The 20911-nt window shown below is 49.2% G+C and overlaps 1 protein-coding gene across 9 annotated transcripts in view; it reads right to left on the reverse strand.

The window, feature by feature from the left end:
• Nucleotides 1-8611: 8611 nt before the first annotated feature.
• ACTR3B (actin related protein 3B) overlaps nt 8612-20911 on the reverse strand; it is a 106164-nt gene continuing 93864 nt past the window's right edge. For 3 of the 9 annotated variants that reach the window (XM_033192170.1, XM_033192167.1, XM_033192166.1), the window contains 3 exons: nt 17145-17270; nt 15824-15907; nt 13979-14899 (listed from right to left, as the gene is read on the reverse strand). In XM_033192170.1, coding sequence (XP_033048061.1) covers nt 14804-14899; nt 15824-15907; nt 17145-17270 — 306 coding nt within the window. In that variant the 3' untranslated portion in view covers nt 13979-14803. Of the gene's footprint in view, nt 9040-13978; nt 14900-15823; nt 15908-16815; nt 16871-17144; nt 17271-20911 lie in introns of those variants that run through there. The other 6 variants (XR_004432734.1, XR_004432733.1, XR_004432732.1 and 3 more) reach the window with 4 other exon arrangements.

Below are 20911 nucleotides of genomic sequence, written 5' to 3' on the forward strand. Positions count from 1 at the left end.
CACATCATTGCATCTGTGCTCTGCTTTCCAGGGAGACGCAGGAATTGATACTACCATTGCCCAGCACGCTGTGGCTTATTTATCCCAAGCCCTCTGTCTCAACCACTTCTCCCAGAGGAACATGGTGCTGTCGATAACGGGCATGAGTCAGAACGCCCCAGAGGTGCTGAGGGGCTTCACACAGGTCCTCGCTCTCGGGAGGGGTCCGATTTTATAGGTGGTGACAGGTCGGGGTGGGGCTGCACCAGGCCGGGTCCTCTCTCCTGCGTGCTTCTCTGCACCCTGGGACGGCACTGCATTTTGAACAATATGTGCTTCTGGGAGACTGTGGCTTATCTGGCACCAGCCAGGGCTTCACGGGTGTCCAACCAATGGGGTCACATGCAGATCCGACACTCATGCTGAACACCTGCTCTGCCATCTTGAAATTCTGAATCATTTATAACAAGAGGCCCCGCATGTTCCTTGTGCACCAGGCCTGCAGATGAAGTGCCCACCGTGAGACCAGTCCACAAGGAGCTGCTGGGAGGCCTTGCCGTGGGGTGCGTGGTGCTGACTGCACAGAGAAGACCTCAGAACAAGGCCCTGCCTGCAAGGGGCAGCACCAAGGGGTGGATGGGCACCCCTGCAAGTCCATGCACCAGAAGGCACAGGCAAGTGCCAGGGCATGTTGCTGGCCCTCAGCAGGGCTGGGCAGATCTGGGGAGGAGCATGGCCTGTGCTGAGCCTTCCACACCTGCAAGGTGCTGAGGGGCTGGGAGGAGTGGGCTGGACCCGCCCTGGGGACAGGTGGAAAAGGAAGTGCTCCCCAGAAGCAAGACGCCCAAATCCCTTAGGACAGGAAATGCCTGTGTTCCTCTGTCCCCGCTCTGCATGCAGCCCTGCAGACCAGGGTTCCACTCATGTTCTGAGGTGCTAATAACAAAAAGGCCATCAGGCTCTGGGACCTGCGCCAAGCCCTTTCCATGTGTCTCCCCTGCTAATCCCTCCAACCACAAGAAGTGCACATCCCTCCTCTCCTTAGAGTGAGGACAGGGTTAGAGTTACAGCGATTGGCTCACTTGCCCAGAATTGGCCGGCCAACACTTGAGTCAACCCCAGGAGCACTGAGGGTACCCATCGGTTCGCAGGAAACAGGGAGACTCGTGTGCCTGATATTAACGACGTGGATTTAAGGTCTTGCTGTGGCTTGAAGTGCATCCCCTGCAAGAACTCATGTGCTGAAGTCCTAACTCCTAGGACCTCAGAATGTGACCTTATTTGGAAGTAGGATCATTGCAGAGGAAAGTAACTGAGACGAGGTCACACTGGAGTAGGGTGGGCCCTGATCCCATATGACTGTGTCCTTGTAACAAGAGAAATGTGGACACAGAAGCAGACAGGCACACAGGGAGAACGCCACATGCAGAGAGAGCAGGCGATGCTGCCACAGGCCGGGGGACCACCGGAAGCCAGGAGGGGTCCGAGACGGAGCCTCCCCCAGGGCCCTGAGTGGGAGCCCAGCCCTGCCCACATCTTAACCTTAGACTTCTCACCTCCAGGCTGTGACAAAATAAATTTCTGTTGTTTAAACCGCCTACTCTGTATACTTTGTTACAACAGCCCCAGGAAACTAATACGGGTCTCCTCAACTATATTCAAAATTTTGGTATCATCATATTTTCCAGGAGGGTCATGGGCATGGAGCTCCTCATACCCACTTTAAAAGCCATCTCAGGCCAGGCGTGGAGGCTCACACTGCAATCTCAGCACTTTGGGAGGCAGAGGTGGGCGCATCACTTGAGGTCAGGAGTTTGAGACCAGCCTGGCCAACATGGCAAAACCCCGTCTCCACTAAAAATACAAAACTTAGCCAGGCGTGATGACTGTGCCTGTAATCCCAGCACTTCGAGAGGCAGAGGAAGGTGCATCACTTGAGGTTAGGAGTTCAAGACCAGCCTGGCCAACATGGTGAAACTCCATCACTACTTAAAAATACAAAAATTAGCCGGGTGTGATAGCCACACCTGTAATCCCAGCTACTCAGGAGGCTGAGGCAGGAGAATCGCTGGAACCTGGCAGGCAGAGGTTGCAGTGAGCCGAGATCGCACCATTGCACTCCAGCCTGGGCAACAGAGTGAGACTCTATCTCAAATAAATTAATTAATTAATTAAAATAAAAGCCACCTCAGGCCCATGGCAATGGAATGATTCGCCCAGACCAGATAGCACGTCACGGGCAGGGACAGGATTAGAACACAGGCCTCTGCCTTTATCTGAGGCTTTTTTCACGAACCCATAAGGCCACAATCGGGAACCTAAATTCTGTTAAAGAAAATTGTGTGATGCGGTGGAAAGGCACTGAAGGTTTGATTTCAGTAAAGTGACAGCAGTATCACAGCACAGATTCAGGATTGAGGCCTTCAACTTTTGCATTTTGAGTCACAGAAAAATGTAGAATGGACTGGCCACACCTTATTCAAACTTCCACTTTTCTGAGACCCAATACACAAATAGACGATGGTAGATTGTACATAAACCGCCCCACAGTCTGCAACCCAGGAGGAGAAACTGTGACCTCTGCAGCAACTGGCCCCAAATGCTCAGGACTTGATCAGTGTCTGCCCGCTCCCCTCCTTTTAGCCACCGCTTTCCATTTGGGACTCATCAGAGAAAGGTGCTCTCCTGACCCATCACACAAGGACCTGACTCTGGCGAGCTGGCCTCCAGCTCCACGTGCCTCCAGCACCCCCTCAGCACCCCAGAGCTTCCCAGCACTTTGGGAGGATCCCAGATCCTCCCCAGATCTCCATGACGCCTCCCGCTCCTGTGCCCCCAGGAGGCTCTGCCACGCGGGCAGGACGGCGCCCAGGCCCTTGCAGAGCGGGCTTGGAGGGAACAGCCTCTGCCTGTGCTCACGGGCTGGCGTTCATTTATTCCCACACGACCATGTTTTATCTTCTTTATGACAAATAATTTTTCCCACAACTAAAAGGAAAGCCGTTTTCATCGTTAACGTTCCTCTGTGTTCTCTGAAGAGGTGCTGCCATGAAGCAAAATAGCCAGGGGGATAGCAAGACCACCAGAGTCCCCACCGCAGGGAAGCAGTGGCCCAGGAGGCTGGGAACAGTGGTGGTCACCCGCGTTCCAAATCGAAACAGCCACGACACGGAGAAACTCTGTCCACAAACACGATGCCCACTACAACCGCTCACAAGAGGTGAGTCCGGATGGCACCATAATGTATCCACTTTTATCATATGCATGGAAGGAGTTTGTTTTCCCTAAGCAGTGGACACTTCAGCTCGTGTGCACCAGCTACTTAGGAGGCTGAGGTGGGAAAATCGCTTGAGTTCGAGAGCAACCTGGGCAGCACAGGGAGACCACAGAGAAAGGGAAGGGAAACAGGAAGGGGAAGGGGAAGGGGAAGGAAAACGGGAAGGGAGAGGGGGAAAAAGGGAAGGGAGGCTGGGCACGGTGGCTCATGCCTGTAATCCCAGCACTTTGGGACGCCGAGGCAGGCGGATCACTTGAGGTCAGGAGTTCGTGACCAGCCTGGCCAACCTGGTGAAACCCTGTCTCTACTATAAATACAAAATTAGCTGGGTGTGGTGGTGGGCACCTGTAATTTCAGCTACTCGGGAGGCTGAAGCAAGAGATGCTTGAACTCGGGAGGGGGAGATTGCAGTGAGCCAAGATTGCACCATTGCACTCCAGCCTGGACGACAGAGAGTCCATCTCAAAAAAAAAAAAAAAGACAGAAAAAGGGAAGGGAAGGGAAGGAAAATCTGATGTCGCAGTGATCACAACCACACTTACCAGCTCCCACTGGTTAATGCTGTCAGTCACCAGTATCTGTAACTCCTTTCCCTCCAGGGTGTTTTGTTTATATTTGAAATGGAATCCCAGTAGATGGAAATTATATCCTTTTCTAAAAGAGGCTGCTTAAGCGCATTCTGAAGAGAGTAATAGATTGAATTTCTCCGTTATCTTAGCTGATGAGTATGAGCATAAAAAAGAAACGAAAAATAACAAAAAGAAATGCCAAACAGTCCATTCTGTTAATTATAATCTTTCTGCTGAGTACCAAAATACTCTGTCACTTCAGTTCTCCTTATGTATCACCAATGACCATCAAAAGCACAATAATCATTTCTCCTCAGTCCATAGTAAAATATGCCAAAGCAAAAAAAAAAAAAAATCCTTTTTAGAAACCAGCTTCTCTCTCCCACTAAACACAGTCCACCTACACAAGTCCCCCCACAGATGCCCCATCTGAAGGCAACGCTTCATGGGGAGCCCCATACGATGGCTCCCCCAGTCTGAGTTCTGGTCTGGAGGTGCGGCGGCCCGGACTCTGCATTCTGGTCTGGAGGTGCGGTGGCCCCAAGTCCGCAGTATGGTCTGGAGGTGCGGTGGCCCTGACTCTGGGTTCCGGTCTGGAGGTGCGGTGGCCCTGACTCTGGGTTCCGGTCTGGAGGTGCGGCGGCCCTGACCCTGCGGTCTGGCCTGGAGGTGCGGCAGCCCTGACCCTGCGGTCTGGCCTGGAGGTGCGGCGGGACACACCAAGGCTTTATGCCAAGTCCCCGCAGGCTCCTGCTCAGGACACAACGCGGCCCAGCACATTAACAACAGTCTCACGGCCTTGAGGAAACAAACGTTTCCCTTTGTTAGCCGGAAGTTTCCTAAACACATCTGACTTGGAGCTAGATTGTCACAACTCTGCTGTACAAGGGAAGGCAGGAGCAGCTGCTCAGTAGGAAGCCACAGTCCCCCGGGCCAGGACTGAGTAATCAGTGTTGTTCCCCTCCGGGGGGTCACCGGTTTGACTCCTGTGTAACAGTGGACTTGACTCCGTCTTATGGACACAGACTGGATTCTGATCCCATAGGCCCTTTCTCATCACAAGTCATCAATCGCCTCCTTGGTAAAAGGGGAGGGTGGGGAGAGGTGAACTTGTCAGTCTAGCGGTCTGTAATTCTGTCATCCCCCATAAACCCATCTCTAATACGGGGGAAAATGGACACCAAATCCAGTTCCTGATCTATTCAAACTGGCCACGCACATCACCGGAGGTAAGGATGGAGCAGGTGCAATTCCAGTGTTCATAGCCCAAGGCTTCCCAGAGCAATCTGCTGTAATCGTAGAGTTTAAATTAAATTATACATAGGCACTCAAGATGCATACCTCTTTGTGTGAATGCATCAGTGGTTTTATTTTTAAGAAAAGGTGAAAAAAAACGGAAAATCTGTCCCTGGGTGTGGTTACTAAGCCCTACCAACATTACTGTTATTTCACTTCCAAGGGAAATCAAGCACCTACTTTACTCTGCCACAAATATACAACGTCTCAGAGCACTGGCACAACTTAGTACACACATGATTACTAGCAGTTTAGTGATGAGCGCTAAATTACAGAGGACGCTCCCCCCAGAAATGATGCTGTTCATAAAATCTCAGCACAAGGGCTGTCAGCTCTTTAAAAGTTACCCAACTGTAAATCAACCCGGACGTGAACTGCACATTACCAGAAAGTTTATAATGCTATTAATCTTTGCCATTGGGGACATTAAGTTACGTAGAGTGTGGCAATCACATTCTTAAACTCTGATTCAGGAGAGCTGTAATTATATCATGCAATAATGTTTTGATTACCTATAAAGTTTAATTTATCATGGACATAAGACCTAATGAATAAATATGTAAAACATGCTAATTCAGCTCAAGAAAATGATTGCATAATCAGAAATGCCCATTCAGTATACCAACCTAATTAAGATAAAAGACGTCAGTGAAAAATATCAATTAGTCATTTGTACCTTTATAGCTCACAAAGTTACTTCTCCAGCCAGCGTATTCCTAATTAGTGCCTGTGTCTAGCTCTTTCTCACTCTGGGTTATATCCTAACTTCTTCTTTAATAGTTCTCAAATACCCCCAATCCTGGACAAATCACAGAGGCTTTTTTCCTACAACAGAAATAAAGCAGAGTTGGGGGGTGGAAGAGAAGACAAACTACTTCTAAATTAAGCAAGACAAATGATCTTATTGGTACCTTTCATTTTAAAACTAAAATTGAGCCACATCCAACTAGCTATATATTTTGTTACACTAAACCTCAAAAAGCTCATTCCCTTCCTTCAGCCAAAGGTCGCAGTCGGTGACCCTGCTGATTCTGAAGTCTCTTCTCATACCCTTTATTAACTCTGTCCAGAGGGAGACACACAGTTCCTCCGTGGCTCCCATGCTGTATCTACCAAACCATGCGCCCTGTGGGCTGAGGGCATCTCTCTGGAGCTGCTGTTAGAAAGTTCAAGAGCAAGAGCAGGCCGGGTGCCGTGGCTCATGCCTGTAATCCCAACACTTTGGGAGGCCGAGGCAGGTGGATCATTTGAGGTCAGGAGTTCGAGACTAGCCTGACCAACATGGTAAAACCCCATCTCTACTACAAATAAAAATAAAAAATGAGCCGGGCGTGGTGGCACGTGCCTATAGTTCCAGCTACTCGGCAGGCTGAGGCAAGAGAATTTCTTGAACCCGGGGGGCAGAGGTTGCAGTGAGCCTAGGTCATGCCACTGCACCAGCCTGGGTGACAGAGCGAGACTGTCTCGCACAACAGCGGCATTCCCACGCAGCCTGTGCAGCCCGCCTCACCTCTCCTCCTCCAGGTCTGCTCCATGACTCTAGAGAAAAGCTCTACCTCTCGGGCAGGCCTTCTAGGTGTGTCTATGCAGCACACATCCAGGCACCCACTCTTCTGTTAAAAATCTTTTCATGTGTCCCGGGACTTTGTTCCTAGGATAAGGACCAAAATGTGTAGCCCAGCCCCACGTAGACAACTTTACCTCTTTTCTTGAACACCCCGCACACCCGGCCTTCTTTCTGAAAACGCCAGGCTTCCTTCTGCTCCAGGCATTTGTCTTAGTGACTCACTAGACATTGCTGACACTTTGTTACATCTGACCTACAAGAAACAGCCACTTCAAGCTGTTAGGCTGGTGCAAAAGTAATTGTGGGTTTTGCCATTAAATATAATTGCAAACACCGCAATTACTTGTGCACCAATCTAATAATACATGCCTCTTCCTGCACTGCTCTCCCCTCCACCTCGTGGCCTGGCAGCCTCCACTCCCCTGCAGCTCTCAGCTCCACCTCCCCTCGGCGCCTCCTTCACACCCCTCGCTCATACCCCACTCCAGGCCTGCTGTGAGTTTCCTGGCACCCTGTACTTCCTCTCACGGGCCTTTGTGGTTTGTGATGATATAGCATGACGCTGGGACCCACGTCCCTGCCTTCTGCTAGGACAGAAGCTCCACATCGTCAGGACTGCATCCTCCGACGGGCACTTGGTAAACATGTGACTCAGAGCCGAGCAAGCGTTCAGTAACTGACAGCTTTTCCTTCCGTGCATGGAAGGCCCTGGAACCGTGCCATGGCCGCCGTTCCACATCCACACGTCTGGCCCCTCACATCGGCTTCCTCAGTTGCCCCTCACAGCTCATCTTTCTACCACATTTTCATTCTGAGCGGCTCAGAAATGTGGGATCCTGGGACCATGAACTCCACTACTGCTTGTTACCATCGTCTCACTGGGTGAAGGAAAGAGACAGAAACGGAATGACCGACATGAACGCAAACGGAGAACCAGCCAATGGCAATGCCAGGGTCTGCACTCGATTCTGGGTGTCCCACTCTCTGCTCAAGCCCCCAAGCTCCTGCAATATAATTATAAAAATGTCGCACAGCTCACTGCGTCAAAAATACCTCATCATATGGTCACTATTGCCAGTCACAAATGAGAAGCAGAAAAAAGATGACTCAAGGCCAACGTACATCTGATCCCTAAATATAAGAAATACAGCCATGTCCTAGCATTTAAATTTTGCAGGCCAGGCGTAGTGCCTCACACCTGTAATCCCAACACTTTGGGAGGCTGTGGTGGGAGGATCACTTGAGGCCAGGAGTTTGAGGCCAACCTGGGCAACATAGCAAGACCCCATCTCTACAAAACATAAATTAGCTGGGAGTCATGGTATGGGCCTGTAGTCCCAGCTACTCCAAAGTCTGTGGCAGGAGAATCGCTTGGGCCCAGGACATTGAGGCTACAATGAGCCATGATCACACCACCGCACTCTAGCCTGAGCGACAGAGTGAGACCTCGTCTCAATAAATAAACACATTTTGCTTGACATCATAAACCCTTAGGTTTATTTTTTTTTTAAATAATTTAAAGCTTTGTTCTTCTCTTACTGATTAAAACATTTAAAAAATTGAAATTCCTAGCAACAATATGACATTAACAACTACATACACATATGATTATACACACATACACACACACACAAAAAATAATCCACAGCACCCAAAATGAAAAACAAAAAAAATCAAACCTGAGAAGTCAATCTGCAGAGAATGAGCTGCTGCTTACTTTTGAGAACCAATATAGCGTAAAAAGAGCTAATATTTTAAAACTAAAAAAAAAAAAAGAACTTTCACAGTGATACTAAGATCAAGCTATAGTTTTTCTTCCTCTTTTTAAAAAGATTTCTGTCTGACCAAGTGACAATGATGTAATTGCCAATTAGAGCCCCATGCAATTATTTTGCCAATCAAGTTATATTTTTATTTAACAAGGGTGACAGTTACTTTTAAAAGAAACATTATGAAATATTCTTCAATTAAGTAAAGAATTATTTAACAGATAAATATTCTTAATGGGCCTCTCTTGCGGTTTTCAATAAGCTGTGCACTTGATTAACCCCAGAAGCCTGTCTGGCACAATCGTAATTTCTACAAATGAGATAGAAAGGAGGGATCATAAAGAATGAATTAATCACCGAACGATCTGCACTTCAGTCACAAAAGAGCTCATTATTCATAGGAGTCAAGTTGTGGAATGAGCTACGACTACCATAAAACACAGGCACGTCTTCGAGGATCCTGCAGGGGGATTGCTCCATCGGCACTGCAGACGGTGGCCAGAGTGCAGGGAAGGCCACTTCGAGACGGGCGGCAGTCTTAGACAGGCTTGATCCTCTACTCTTCAGGTTCCCGAAACCCTCCTGGAGTCCAAGCGCAAGAATTAGGTTTGATGATACCACTAAACTCTCAAGGTAACGATCACTACATCCTGGGCGCTCACCATACTACAGTTCTCCAAACACACAATGTGTCTCAGCACCAGAGCACACGCAGCCCAGGAAAACCAGTGATGCCTTGTTCTTTTCGAATAGGAACTTAGCGTCTACTGGGCACCTACCAGGCCTTGTGAAGGCCCTGGGGGGTCCCAAGATAAGCACCCTACGGCCCCTATGTTCCAGGACGTCAGTCCGGCGAGGGACACAGGTGTCACTGGTGCACTGGTGAAGGAGGGGCTGCCTTCTACACACAGAGGGGCAGCGGCAGAGGAGGGTGAACACCCCGGACAGGCAAGAGCACCCCAGGGAAGGAAACAAACACCTCCGGGGCCACGCAGGGCGCCTGCCACCATACTGCCCCCAAGCAGCAAGCCTACGGAACACGCACAGCCAAAAACAGAGACGGCCTCACATGGCTGTGACGGGACGACTTGGTCTGGAGCCCAGTGGGAGACAGCTGCCATGCAGGCAACCCAAGGCTCCAAGCGGCTTCCTTTTCCTTAGACGGACGATAAAAGTGATTCGATCCTATCAGCTGCAGTGGTAAGAAAAGGCCCTGGGAGTCTGCATTCTGCTACTACCCACTAGTATCTTTTGTCTAACCCTTTCTTAATGAAATTCCAAAAGGCAATACAGTTCATGAATCCAAAATTCCCTTTTCCTATGCTGAAACTTTTTTTAACACCATGTTGGTAAGGAGAGCTCTTAAGACACAGCAACTGCTTTGTAACGGAATAATAATAATGGCTAAAATTTATTGAACACTTACTAGGGGCTAATTATGGTTCCAAGCGCTCAGATTAACAACTGTCTTGTATGTGCCTTGTAACAGAAAACCAGTGCACCTGACAAGACATATATTAACAAAGCACTGTGAACAGAAATGAAAATAATTTTACATCTAGACACCCTGCATCAGTAGCTCCCTGGAACACATTACGTACCGAGGCATCTGGATTCAAGGGGGATTTCCAGCTCCCCACGGCCATTTACAAACTCTTTCTACCCCGCTATCTGATGAAGTCATGCCGCAGATCCCTATCACTGGGTTTTACCACCCGGTCTCTCACCAGTTGCTATGACCTACTTCTACAAGACTGGAGAAAATAGATTCAATATGACTTCTCGGCTTCCTGGCTGTGTGGTTTTGGCACGTTGTTGACTTTCTTTCAGCCACAGCTCTCCCATCCGGAAAATGGGAATAGCAGTACCAACTTCACAGGGTTGCGTTCAGATGAAAGGAGGCTACGCAGCCTCACTCCCGACGTGGGTCACTCTCGGCGCAGTGCCCAGCTCACAGTCGGTGCTCAGCTCCTTGCCACCCCGAGCCTGAGGCAGGACTTTAGGCAGCTGGACCAGTCTTCCTTTCATCTCCACCCCCACGGCCTCCTACGTGAGCCAGCACCCACCGGACAACCTATCCAGTGCTCTTCTCTCAAAATTCCCTACATTCCTCCATTTCCAGTGAATTCAATCTCCACACAATGGCCACTTCGATGACCCTGTTATTACTGAGAGGTGCTCCACCTCTGAAATCTTAGTCAGTATCATTCTTCAGGACCACAACCTCCTAATCTTGAAGCCCAGGGCCTTCAGGCTTCAAATGCCTCCACTCCTCCCTATCTCTCATCTCCCTCCGCTCCCCCTACTTGGAGTCCATGGTCCCTCATGTTAGCAGCAGAGAAACCCCATCTACACCTGCCTGCCCCCAGGACACTTGCCCCACCCATCATCACACTTGCCTGGCAAAACCCAAACCCCAACCCCTAAGAAAGTCTTGCCTTCTTCCCTCCTCCATTTGGGCCACATGGAAATGGAAACTCAACCGGGGAGAGTCCTCCACCCACCTGCAGTTGGTCAACACAAGCACCGGGTGCCTTCTGCGCTTCCCCTTCCTCCCTCTGTAAGGGATGCAGTCACCTCCCCCATCCTCAGCAGCGCTGATCGGGTCCTCTTCTACGGCCCCCATTTCAGGAGTCTCCATTTCTCTTGTTTCTTCCCCAACCCTCACCATACGCAGAAACAAACTCATAAGCTTCACATTACTTAATCTAATCTTGGCTTAAAAGTTCATAAAACCGAAGCTAAACCCTCAGGAACAGCGGATGAATATCCCCAAAGAAGTGAGAGGCTGTTCCCACAGGTGTGTTGGAAAGAGCAGCTCTGAGCCAGCCATCATATCTTCTTAGAAAGATAATGTTAAATATTCACATACTAGTTGCCAGATTTTAAGTTAAGGCCGTTTGTATAATATTCCCACCATTGTAAAGCTGAGTTTATGTCTAAATCTGTTAAATAGGGCAAAGCAACTTCCTGCACTTTTTAAGAAGGTCTCACTGTTGCTGGAGTGTGTGGCACGACCCTGGCTCCTGCAGCCTTGAACTCCTGGGCTCAATGGATTCTCCCACCTCCACCTACCCAGTAGCTGCGACTACAGGTACTCGCCACTACACCTGGCTCCTGTACTATTAAAAGGTTTGTTTTAATAGTCCTGAAGACTGTAGACTTATAATTTTAGAATTTAACGAGTATATTCGGTGAAATGTTTTTTACAGAAAACTGCTCACCTGGAGTTGTAATTTTGTCATAGGAGGTCGATTTCACCCATCAACTCTAGGAACACTTAACTCATTTCTAGATTATGATCTAATTAATTCAACCTGAACAAAAGGTAAGTAGAGATTTTGTCAGAATTACTAACTGTAAACATTTTTCTTCCTTATAAAGTGAATGGTACACATGGCAGAATCACAGTTCGTTTCTATCTATAGTACCTGCCAGGCTTATTGAATAAACAAAAAATTATAACTCACCTCTATTAACAGCAAAAGGACCATTACAATTCTCCCACAGATGAGCAAACAGAAAAGAGGATCTCATTTGCTTAAGGAACAGCCAGACTTCATACTCAGATCTTTCTGAGTCAAAAGCCCATCCTTCTGCTCATAAGCCTTTCAGATCCAGCTATGCTGGCAATGCCTAAGGAGTTTAAAAACAGAAAGCAAAAATGGGATGTCTTCCCTGGGGCCCGTATTCTGATTCTCTTAATTTGGGATGGATCTTGCCCAGGGTTGAGAACCACAGCATCATCATACCTCTCACATTCTAATGGATCACTCTGTCCTGTCAATGTAGGTTTAAAACAAAATGTGCTCAGCCTGGCATGGTGGCTCACACCTATAATCCCAGAACTTTGGTAGGCCAAGATGGGTGGATCACCTGAGATTAGGAGTTTGAGACCAGCCTGATCAACATGGAGAAATCTTATCTCTACTAGAAACACAAAATTAGCTGGGCGTGGTGGTGCATGCCTGTAATCCCAGCTACTTGGGAGGCTGAGGCAGAAGAATCGCTTGAACCCAGGAGGTGGAGGTTGAGGTGAGCCAAGATGGCACCATTGCACTCCAGCCTGAGGGACAAGAGCAAAACTCCATCTTAAAAAAGAAAAAAAAAATTCTCCCACAGTCCTTTAAGTTGACAAACAGAAGTACAATCTCAAAGATCATCTTGTATCAAACATGGAAGCTTTGGGTGTCCTGTGGTGGAAGGACAGGTTATACAGCTCTAGCTTAGCCAGGCTGCCACAGCACTGACATACAGAGTGGTGTTATTCCCGGGGTTTGGAGAAGATGCAACAAAGCACCTGCCAATGCACAGATGCAGAGCAGAGGTGGGAACGACAGTGCGCATTGTGAGATGTGCAAAGCATGCTGAACCGGGCGGGGCAGGGTGAAGGTGGGAGTAGCAGGTGGGTCCCTGAATAGCACAGAACTAAGAAGAAAATGCGTTAGAAGGAATGGCTCTCACTACCATGTTCAGGCTGCAAAGGTGTGACTGAAGGCAGGCAGACCAACTGGGAATTTGAGGCAATAAAACGGCTGGAAGATCATGAGAAGCCAATGGTACAGCAATCCCGAGAAGCAGCAAATCTCCAAGGGAATGCAGAGAAACACTTTGGATCAGGGGAGAAGCAGGTGGTACCAGACTCTTGACTGGGGAGACTGAGGGTCTAGCACAGTGACAATATCAGAGATTTGGGCAGCTGAGGCTTGGTAAACTCAGATTTCACCATACTGAGTTCAGTATTAAACTTATTTCTAAACTCAAATAATAACATCACATTTTTGTGTTGTTATTCTTGTTTTTGTTTTATTCAAGACATGGGGTCTCACTCTGTCACCCAGGCTGGAATACAGTGGCTCAGTCCTAGCTTACTGCAGTCTTGACTTGCTGGACTCAAGTGACCCTCCTGCCTCAGCCTTCTGAGGAGCTGGGACTACAGGGGCACACCACTGCACCTGGCTACGTTTCTTTATGAAGGCAAATTTTCTGAGAAAAAAACATACTTCATTCACCTCCTTTGAGAGTGGAAGTAAGGAAAAAATTTTAAAACAGAACAAAAAAAAAAACACACTTCACAACTTAGAAGAAATACCATAAATAGCAATTTTTAAAGTAACATAATTATAAGAATTATACAAAGAGCGAAATAAACCTAAATCTATTAATTGAGCAAATTACCTTTCAAGCCAACAATCCATTCAGCAAACATCAGAGTAGTTACTGAAAGCTTACAGTCATGAATCCTGAATTTCTAGGAAAGAATATCAGAAATCATTAGTCGCTCCTTCCCACTATACCCCAGATGCCAAAACCGTCTCTGATGGGTTATCCAGACCCACGATACCCCAGCGATGGACTGGCCACTGCACGGCAGGCAGCCCACACCATTCAGAAAAAGGTATTTCCTCCCACAAGCTGGGTATTAATCAAATCCGCCAATGATGTAAAACAATGTCAATATTCTTTAAAAGAAGCGCAGCGACAGGGAGGAAAACAACAGACCACCACACCACAGCACAAAGATATTTATAAATATTCTAACAGCTTTTATTACAATGGTGCAAGGAAGTATTTCATCCAACACTCACCGACAACAAACCATCATCTTCTATAAAACAGTTCCAGAAAGTTCAAACAGAAAAAACTAGAAGATACATGATCTGTAGTAATTCTCATACAATACTGTTTAGTGTTCAAACTTCATGTCACTCCAATAAAGTATAATCATTTTCTAGCAAACATGTGGCAAAAAAGTTTGCTGTTTTATTTGTTTGCCTATAAACATATCAGAACATGCCTCACAATTAAAAACTCTGGATCACAGCACTCCATGACATCAATATCTATTCGTGCTTAGTATCAGCCAGTTGTACCAAATACCATAAAATACAAAATGATAGGAAATATAAACATCGATTTGTATTTCAAGTTTAAACATTTTATTTACAAAAATAGGCTGGGAGGAAAAGGGTTTGCACCCCCACATTCTCTCCCGGGGCAGAAGGATTTTGCGCCATTTTCTAATGTCGTTTTCTCTAACAATTTTCCAAGTCACATTTGGATTCCTTCAGAATTGTATTTGTCAGCTAGCAGCTCGGAAGAGGAAGAGGAGGAGGGAGAGCGAGGGAGAGGAGGGCGGGTGAGGGAGGAGGCTGGCAGACAGCGGTCGCACACGGATAATGGCTTTTACTGAAGGGCCCGCGCCGCGCCTCATGCACCGGCAATGCAAGCACGCTGCTGGGCAGCAACACCGATGTCGCTATTTACAGAACGGCGGCCTTCTCTGGGTTCTGAAGGACCCTTGTTCCCCAACGTGACACCATCGAACGACACTTTCAGGCAGACACTAGGACATGACTCCGAAGACGGGGTTGTGGCGGCAGATGCTGGGCCCATACTCTTCATAGTCCTTCTTGGTGTGGCAGACCTGAAAGAACTCAGGCTACGAGAGGCAACAGGCGGACAGAAAGACACACGTTTCAGAATAAAGCCAAGCTACCAAGCAGGCAAGACACTCTCCTCATCTCGGCCTCCACCCTCCCTCACGGGACCATTGCTGCAAGATTTTACCTCTCTGATGTACTGAACTACTAATGGGGGGGGCATTTCACTTTTTAGAAATTTCATCAGCCTCTATCTTCTCAGGACCAACCCAATGCTGGTCTCCCACTAACAACATGTGATAATGTGTAAGCTGTTCACAGACCCCCCCCCCACCAACAACGTGTGAGTTGTTCACAGATTTGAGGGGAAAAGTAAGAATTATTTGGAAAAGTCACTGAAATTAATGATTAATGCAGGATTTGTTTAGATTATTTTTGGATTCCACTTACCATGTTATCTGTAACCCCTAATTAGCAAGGATAAGTGATAAATGTGTTGTGTGATTATTTAGACCATAGTTTATATTGGGCCGGGCGCAGAGGCTCAGGCCTGTAATCCCAGCACTTTGTGAGGCTAAGCGGGGGGCGGGGGGGGGGGGTGGATCACCTGAGGTTAGGAGTTCGAGACCAGCCTGGCCAACATGGCGAAACCCCATCGCTACTAAAAATACAACCCAAAAAAATTAGCCAAGTGTGCTGGTAAACGCCTGTAGTCCCAGCTACTCAGGACACAGAGGCAGGAGAACTGGGAGGCAGAGGTTGCAGTGAGTTGAGATCGCGCCACTAAACTCCAGCCTGGGTGACAGAGTAAAACTCCATCTCAAAAAAAAAAAAAAAAAGATATAATTTATATTTTACAGAACTGTCTGTTTAGAGCCACACGATTAGGGCACACAGTATTTCACCTTCATAGACGATATTTACCCAAACTCAACAGAGAGCACAGGAATGGAAACACAGAGCCCCCCGAGAGGGGGACTTACAGTCGAGGCCAGCATGGAGCCTCCGAACCACACGGCGTAGCGCTGCATGTGATGAGTGACCACCTGGACCTCCACAGGCTTTGGCTGGAAGAGAAAGCAGCTCTCACTTACTCCACGCGCACAGACACATCTGTGATCCAATCATCCCCCAGCTGACGAGACCACGGCTTCACCCGGGGCCGCCCTCCTTTTACTGGCACAAGCACAACCTCACACCCAGCACTCAGTGACTCTGCCCCTGCTGCCAGATCCCCCCTAAGACCCACCACAATCCCAGCCCCCAGGGCTCAAAGGAACACAGTGCGTCCGGCAAGCAGAACCTGCCTCTCACAAGGCTGAAAGCATTAAAGCACAAAAGCACAAAATCCAAGCAGTTAACCTCACTGCTATTTTTTGACCAAACATATCAAATGTTCTGGCACTGCAGAGACCATCCCAAATAAGATTAACCATCCCCAAAATACTAAAAGAAACTGTGCTTTTCCGGCTGGGTGAGGTGGCTCATGCCTGTAATCCCAGCACTTTCGGAGGCCAATGCAGGTAGATCACGAGGTCAGGTGATGGAGACCATCCTGGCTAACACAGTGAAACCCCGTCTCCATTAAAAATACAAAAAAATTAGCCAGGTGTGGTGGCAGGCGCACCTTTAGTCCCAGCTACTCAGGAGGCTGAGGCAGGAAAATGGTGTGAACCTGGGCGGTGGAGCTTGCGGTGAGCCGAGATCTCGACACTGCACTCCAGCCTAGGCGGCAGAGCGAGACTCTGTCTCCAAAAAAAAAGAAAGAAAAAGAAACTGTGCTTTTCCAACAGTGGACTCGTGCGCTCTCTTCCTTGCGCCCACTGCCGCTATCGAAGCTCAATCTTGGTTAGAAGCCCACAGTGATCAGCAGCTACTTAAGAATGACTATCTTGGAGAAACGCCTTAACTCCCTGCTAACATTAGTTATTTTCATTTAATGAGAACATTTCCAAAGGATATGAGAGATCTTCACCATAAATCAGTCCCATCTCCTTGGGACACTGGTCATTACACCCCATGCCTGATCTCTATGACACAAAAGGAAACTGCTGGCAGGTATGGTCAGGGAGAGTGTGAAGCTGCCATTGCTGTGTCGTCAGGACCATCGGTCTGAACTACCAGCCTGGAAGGACCTCAGGCAGCAAACCTCCGCGGTCATGTCAAAATGCAGCTCAGAAAGCGATGCACACTTGTTTTGATTTCACGCGACCCAGACAAGCTCCTTCAGCTCTGTGTCAGGACGGCCCGAGTCAGGCCTGGCGCAGAAGCCCCCGGCACCACGTGGAGGCCCTTGGCTCCTACCTTGATCCTCCCGCCGCTGAGCTCCTCGCTGAGCCTCAGCCTAGCATCCACCACTCTCTTCAAATCCCTCTGTAGTCGGCGTCCAAAATCCCTGAACATGGTGGAGCCTCCTGAGAGAACGACATTCTACAAGACACAAAGCAGAGGGAGCCCTGGGTGAAACCGCCCGCCCATAGTTCCGGGAACCACCCACAACAGAACTCCCACAGGTCCAATCGCTTGTGGGCATGACACACCTGTCCTATGACAGACGTGAACAGAAGCAAACTTCACGCTATTGGAAAAGTGTAGTTTTTTTTTATGGCGACAACAATGTGCCACAGATGGCTCCTTAATCCTTTCCTCAGTTACAGCAAAGCAAAAACAAGGCGATTCTCACGCCCCCCGTGCCAACCCCTCACAGGGACCAGGAAGCCAAAACAAATAACAGAAACTGTCCAGCTGACTTGAGCCAAAACAACACTGGCTCTCCCGCTGCTCCGCCTTAACCATCACCGGGGGAACGTCTTCTAATGGGTGCTTGAAGCTTCTCAGAAGGACGATCTTGGGAAGAAAGCATCCGAGTTATCAGAAGGAACATTCTCAGATGAGCCACCCAGCCAGCACTGCCCTCCAGTGCCAAGACTCGCTCGCTGGCCACCCCAGAAGCTCGGTGGGGGGCAGAGGAAGGGGAAGCACTCGCCTGTCCCGCTCCGCCTGCCCAGAACCTGAACCAGCCCTCTGTCCAGCATCTCCGCATTGTCACCCTGCCTGCCTGTCAGTCATCGACACCGTCTGCTCCTGACCTGCAGCCACTGACATCCTCATGCGTCGACGGCCCAGGTCACCCAAGCAGCTGGTCCTCTTCTGGTGTATGTCAGAGGCCACAGTGGCCTAACCTACATCACTCACCTCTCGCCTCTCACTACAGGGCACTGCGTCATCTCACGTCCTCACAAGACAAGGAAGGGTGATATTTTTAGACAGAGACACCACATTTATGTAACTTTTCCTACAGTATTTTGTTACAATAATTATTCTTAGCTACTGCTGTTCAGAAGTCTCTTACTGAGCCCAATTTCTAAATGAAACTTTATCATAGATATGTATGTACAAGAAAAAACACAGTATATATAGGATTTGGTACTATCTGCAGTTTCAGGCACCCACTGGGGTCTTCAATCATATCCCCCACTGGCAAGGGGGACCAGTGTATCCCCTGGTTGAACTTTCTTAGAGAAAACACCTTATGTGAAAACTATATAAGGAAATTAATCTTTCAAGGAGTCAAAAAGCCCTATTTCCTTTAATCCTCTAAATATGTTAGCTCTTCCCGAGTTCCTGAGCAACTGCAGAGCTCTCTTTCAGGCACTCCTCCCAGTCAGCTCTGGGTGCGTGAACAGTAAGTCCCTCACCAAGTTTACAGGTAAGCAGAAGTCATAAGGAATCAGTACAGAAAAAAAAAAAAAAAAAATGCACTTTTCTGTTCCTAGCAGCCCAGGTTCTAAGTTATATGATATTAGAGTAGTCCGTTCCTGCTTACTGCTGTTCTGGGGAAAGACAGCCAGCACTGAGTGCAAAGGGATCATTTTTCTCTCGTGCCAACTCCTAGAACTGCTGTGACAGCACCCACGTGGATTCAGGATTACATAGTGAGGTCAGAGCAGGAAGAATGAAAGGGGGCAGGAGCCACAGGAAGCCACCAGTGATCTGGCCTTCCACGTGGTGAAGCCAAGTGATCTGGCCTTCCACCGGGAGACGCTGGCCTTCACCTGGAGACGCTGGCCTTCCCCCTGGAGAAGTGACCAGTGATCTGGCCTTCCACCTGGAGACGCTGGCCTTCCACCTGGAGACGCTGGCCTTCACCTGGAGACGCTGGCCTTCCACCTGGAGAAGTGACCAGTGATCTGGCCTTCCACCTGGGAGACGCTGGCCTTCCCCCTGGAGACGCTGGCCTTCACCTGGAGACGCTGGCCTTCCCCCTGGAGAAGTGACCAGTGATCTGGCCTTCCACCTGGGAGTGCCACCAGTGACCTGGCCTTCCACCTGGAGAAGTGACCAGTGATCTGGCCTTCCACCTGGAGACACTGGCCTTCCACCTGGAGAAGTGACCAGTGATCTGGCCTTCCACCTGGGAGTGCCACCAGTGACCTGGCCTTCCACCTGGAGAAGTGACCAGTGATCTGGCCTTCCACCTGGAGACGCTGGCCTTCCACCTGGAGAAGTGACCAGTGATCTGGCCTTCCACCTGGGAGTGCCACCAGTGACCTGGTCTTCCACCTGGAGAAGCCACAAGGGAACTGGCCTTCTACCTGGAAAAGCCACCAGCGACCTCGTCCTCCACCTGGGTTCTGCTCCAATTCCACCCTGAGTGTCTGTAGAGAGAAATCTCACCTCCGGTCACCTGCCAGCAGCAGATGTTTGATAAATCACCTAACATGCTGTAGCTGCTCCAGTCGCTAAGGTGAAAGGCTGTCAGGAGCTGAAGGAGCCATGTCCAGCCCTTTCAATGCAACAATGGTTTTGCTCATCCGTGGTGGCAAATACTAAAAACATGATGCACAGGACCTTTTTCTTCACTCGTCAGCTATTAGTGTTAGTGTATTCTATGTGTGGCCCAAGAGTTTCTTCTTCTGATGTGGCCCAGGGACGCCAAGAGGTTGGACACCCCTGGCCTAAAGCTTCTACAGGGGCTTGGCCAGGGACAGAGCCTCACAAAACTGTGATCTCATAAAACTGTGCCACAATATTTTGTGATCAGCTTCGAGAAGGTCAAGGCTAATATATTGTTAAGGGAGGATCTGGGCTTGGCCTTCAGGGCCAGGAACTAGGGTGGTCCTGAGGCCACCCTTCCAGGACTCTCTGCAGCGGTGAGAGATCCCCCAGAGCCCACACCGCGCCCCATTCCTGGGTGTCTACCCCACACTTCTACTCACAAGGAACAGCCCTGAACACTGCAGACACTCTCAGGGGTACCCATGCCTTACGGAGACGACCTGATCACAAACACACTGAATGAAATACCCGGCAATGGCTTTCTGCCCCGGGAACTCTGCAGTCTGTCCTCATCCGGGGGTTTCACTGCTACACACTTTGCTTTCTTAAAACTCTGTGGGCGTGGCCAACCGAGGAAACCGCCGTCATGTCCATTTCTCGAGAGGCAGCCCTGACGCCCCTCGCCACAGGCAGACCACAAGGTCACTGGGCACCTGCCTTCTTGACCCATTTTCAGTCTAGTTTTCAAGCCAACATCCTGTCCCAGGATTAGTAAGATGAATCATCACTGCTGTCCTCTGTCACCCTGTGGAGAAATCTCTCGTGACCAACCTGAGAGTGCCTGGCTCCTGTCAGAGTCTAGGGACCATCAACCACAGCTGCAGCTATGGAAATGCCAAACTCAGGTGAGCCCCTGGTCACCAACCCTCAGGTGAGAGGTCACCGACACTCAGGGGAGCCCCTGGTTACCAACACTCAGGTGAGAGGTCACCAACCCTCAGGGGAGAGGTCACCAGCCCTCAGGGGAGAGGTCACCAACCCTCAGGGGAGAGGTCACCAACACTCAGGGGAGCCTCTGGTTACCAACACTCAGGTGAGAGGTCACCAACCCTCAGGGGAGAGGTCACCAACACTCAGGGGAGCCCCTGGTTACCAACCCTCAGGTGAGAGGTCACCAACCCTCAGGGGAGAGGTCACCAACACTCAGGGGAGCCCCTGGTTACCAACCCTCAGGGGAGAGGTCACCAACACTCAGGGGAGAGGTCACCAACACTCAGGGGAGCCTCTGGTTA

The sequence above is a fragment of the Trachypithecus francoisi genome, unplaced genomic scaffold (assembly GCF_009764315.1).
Source record: "Trachypithecus francoisi isolate TF-2019V2 unplaced genomic scaffold, Tfra_2.0 Lachesis_group4, whole genome shotgun sequence".
In the NCBI taxonomy this organism is placed as follows: Eukaryota; Metazoa; Chordata; class Mammalia; order Primates; family Cercopithecidae; genus Trachypithecus; species Trachypithecus francoisi.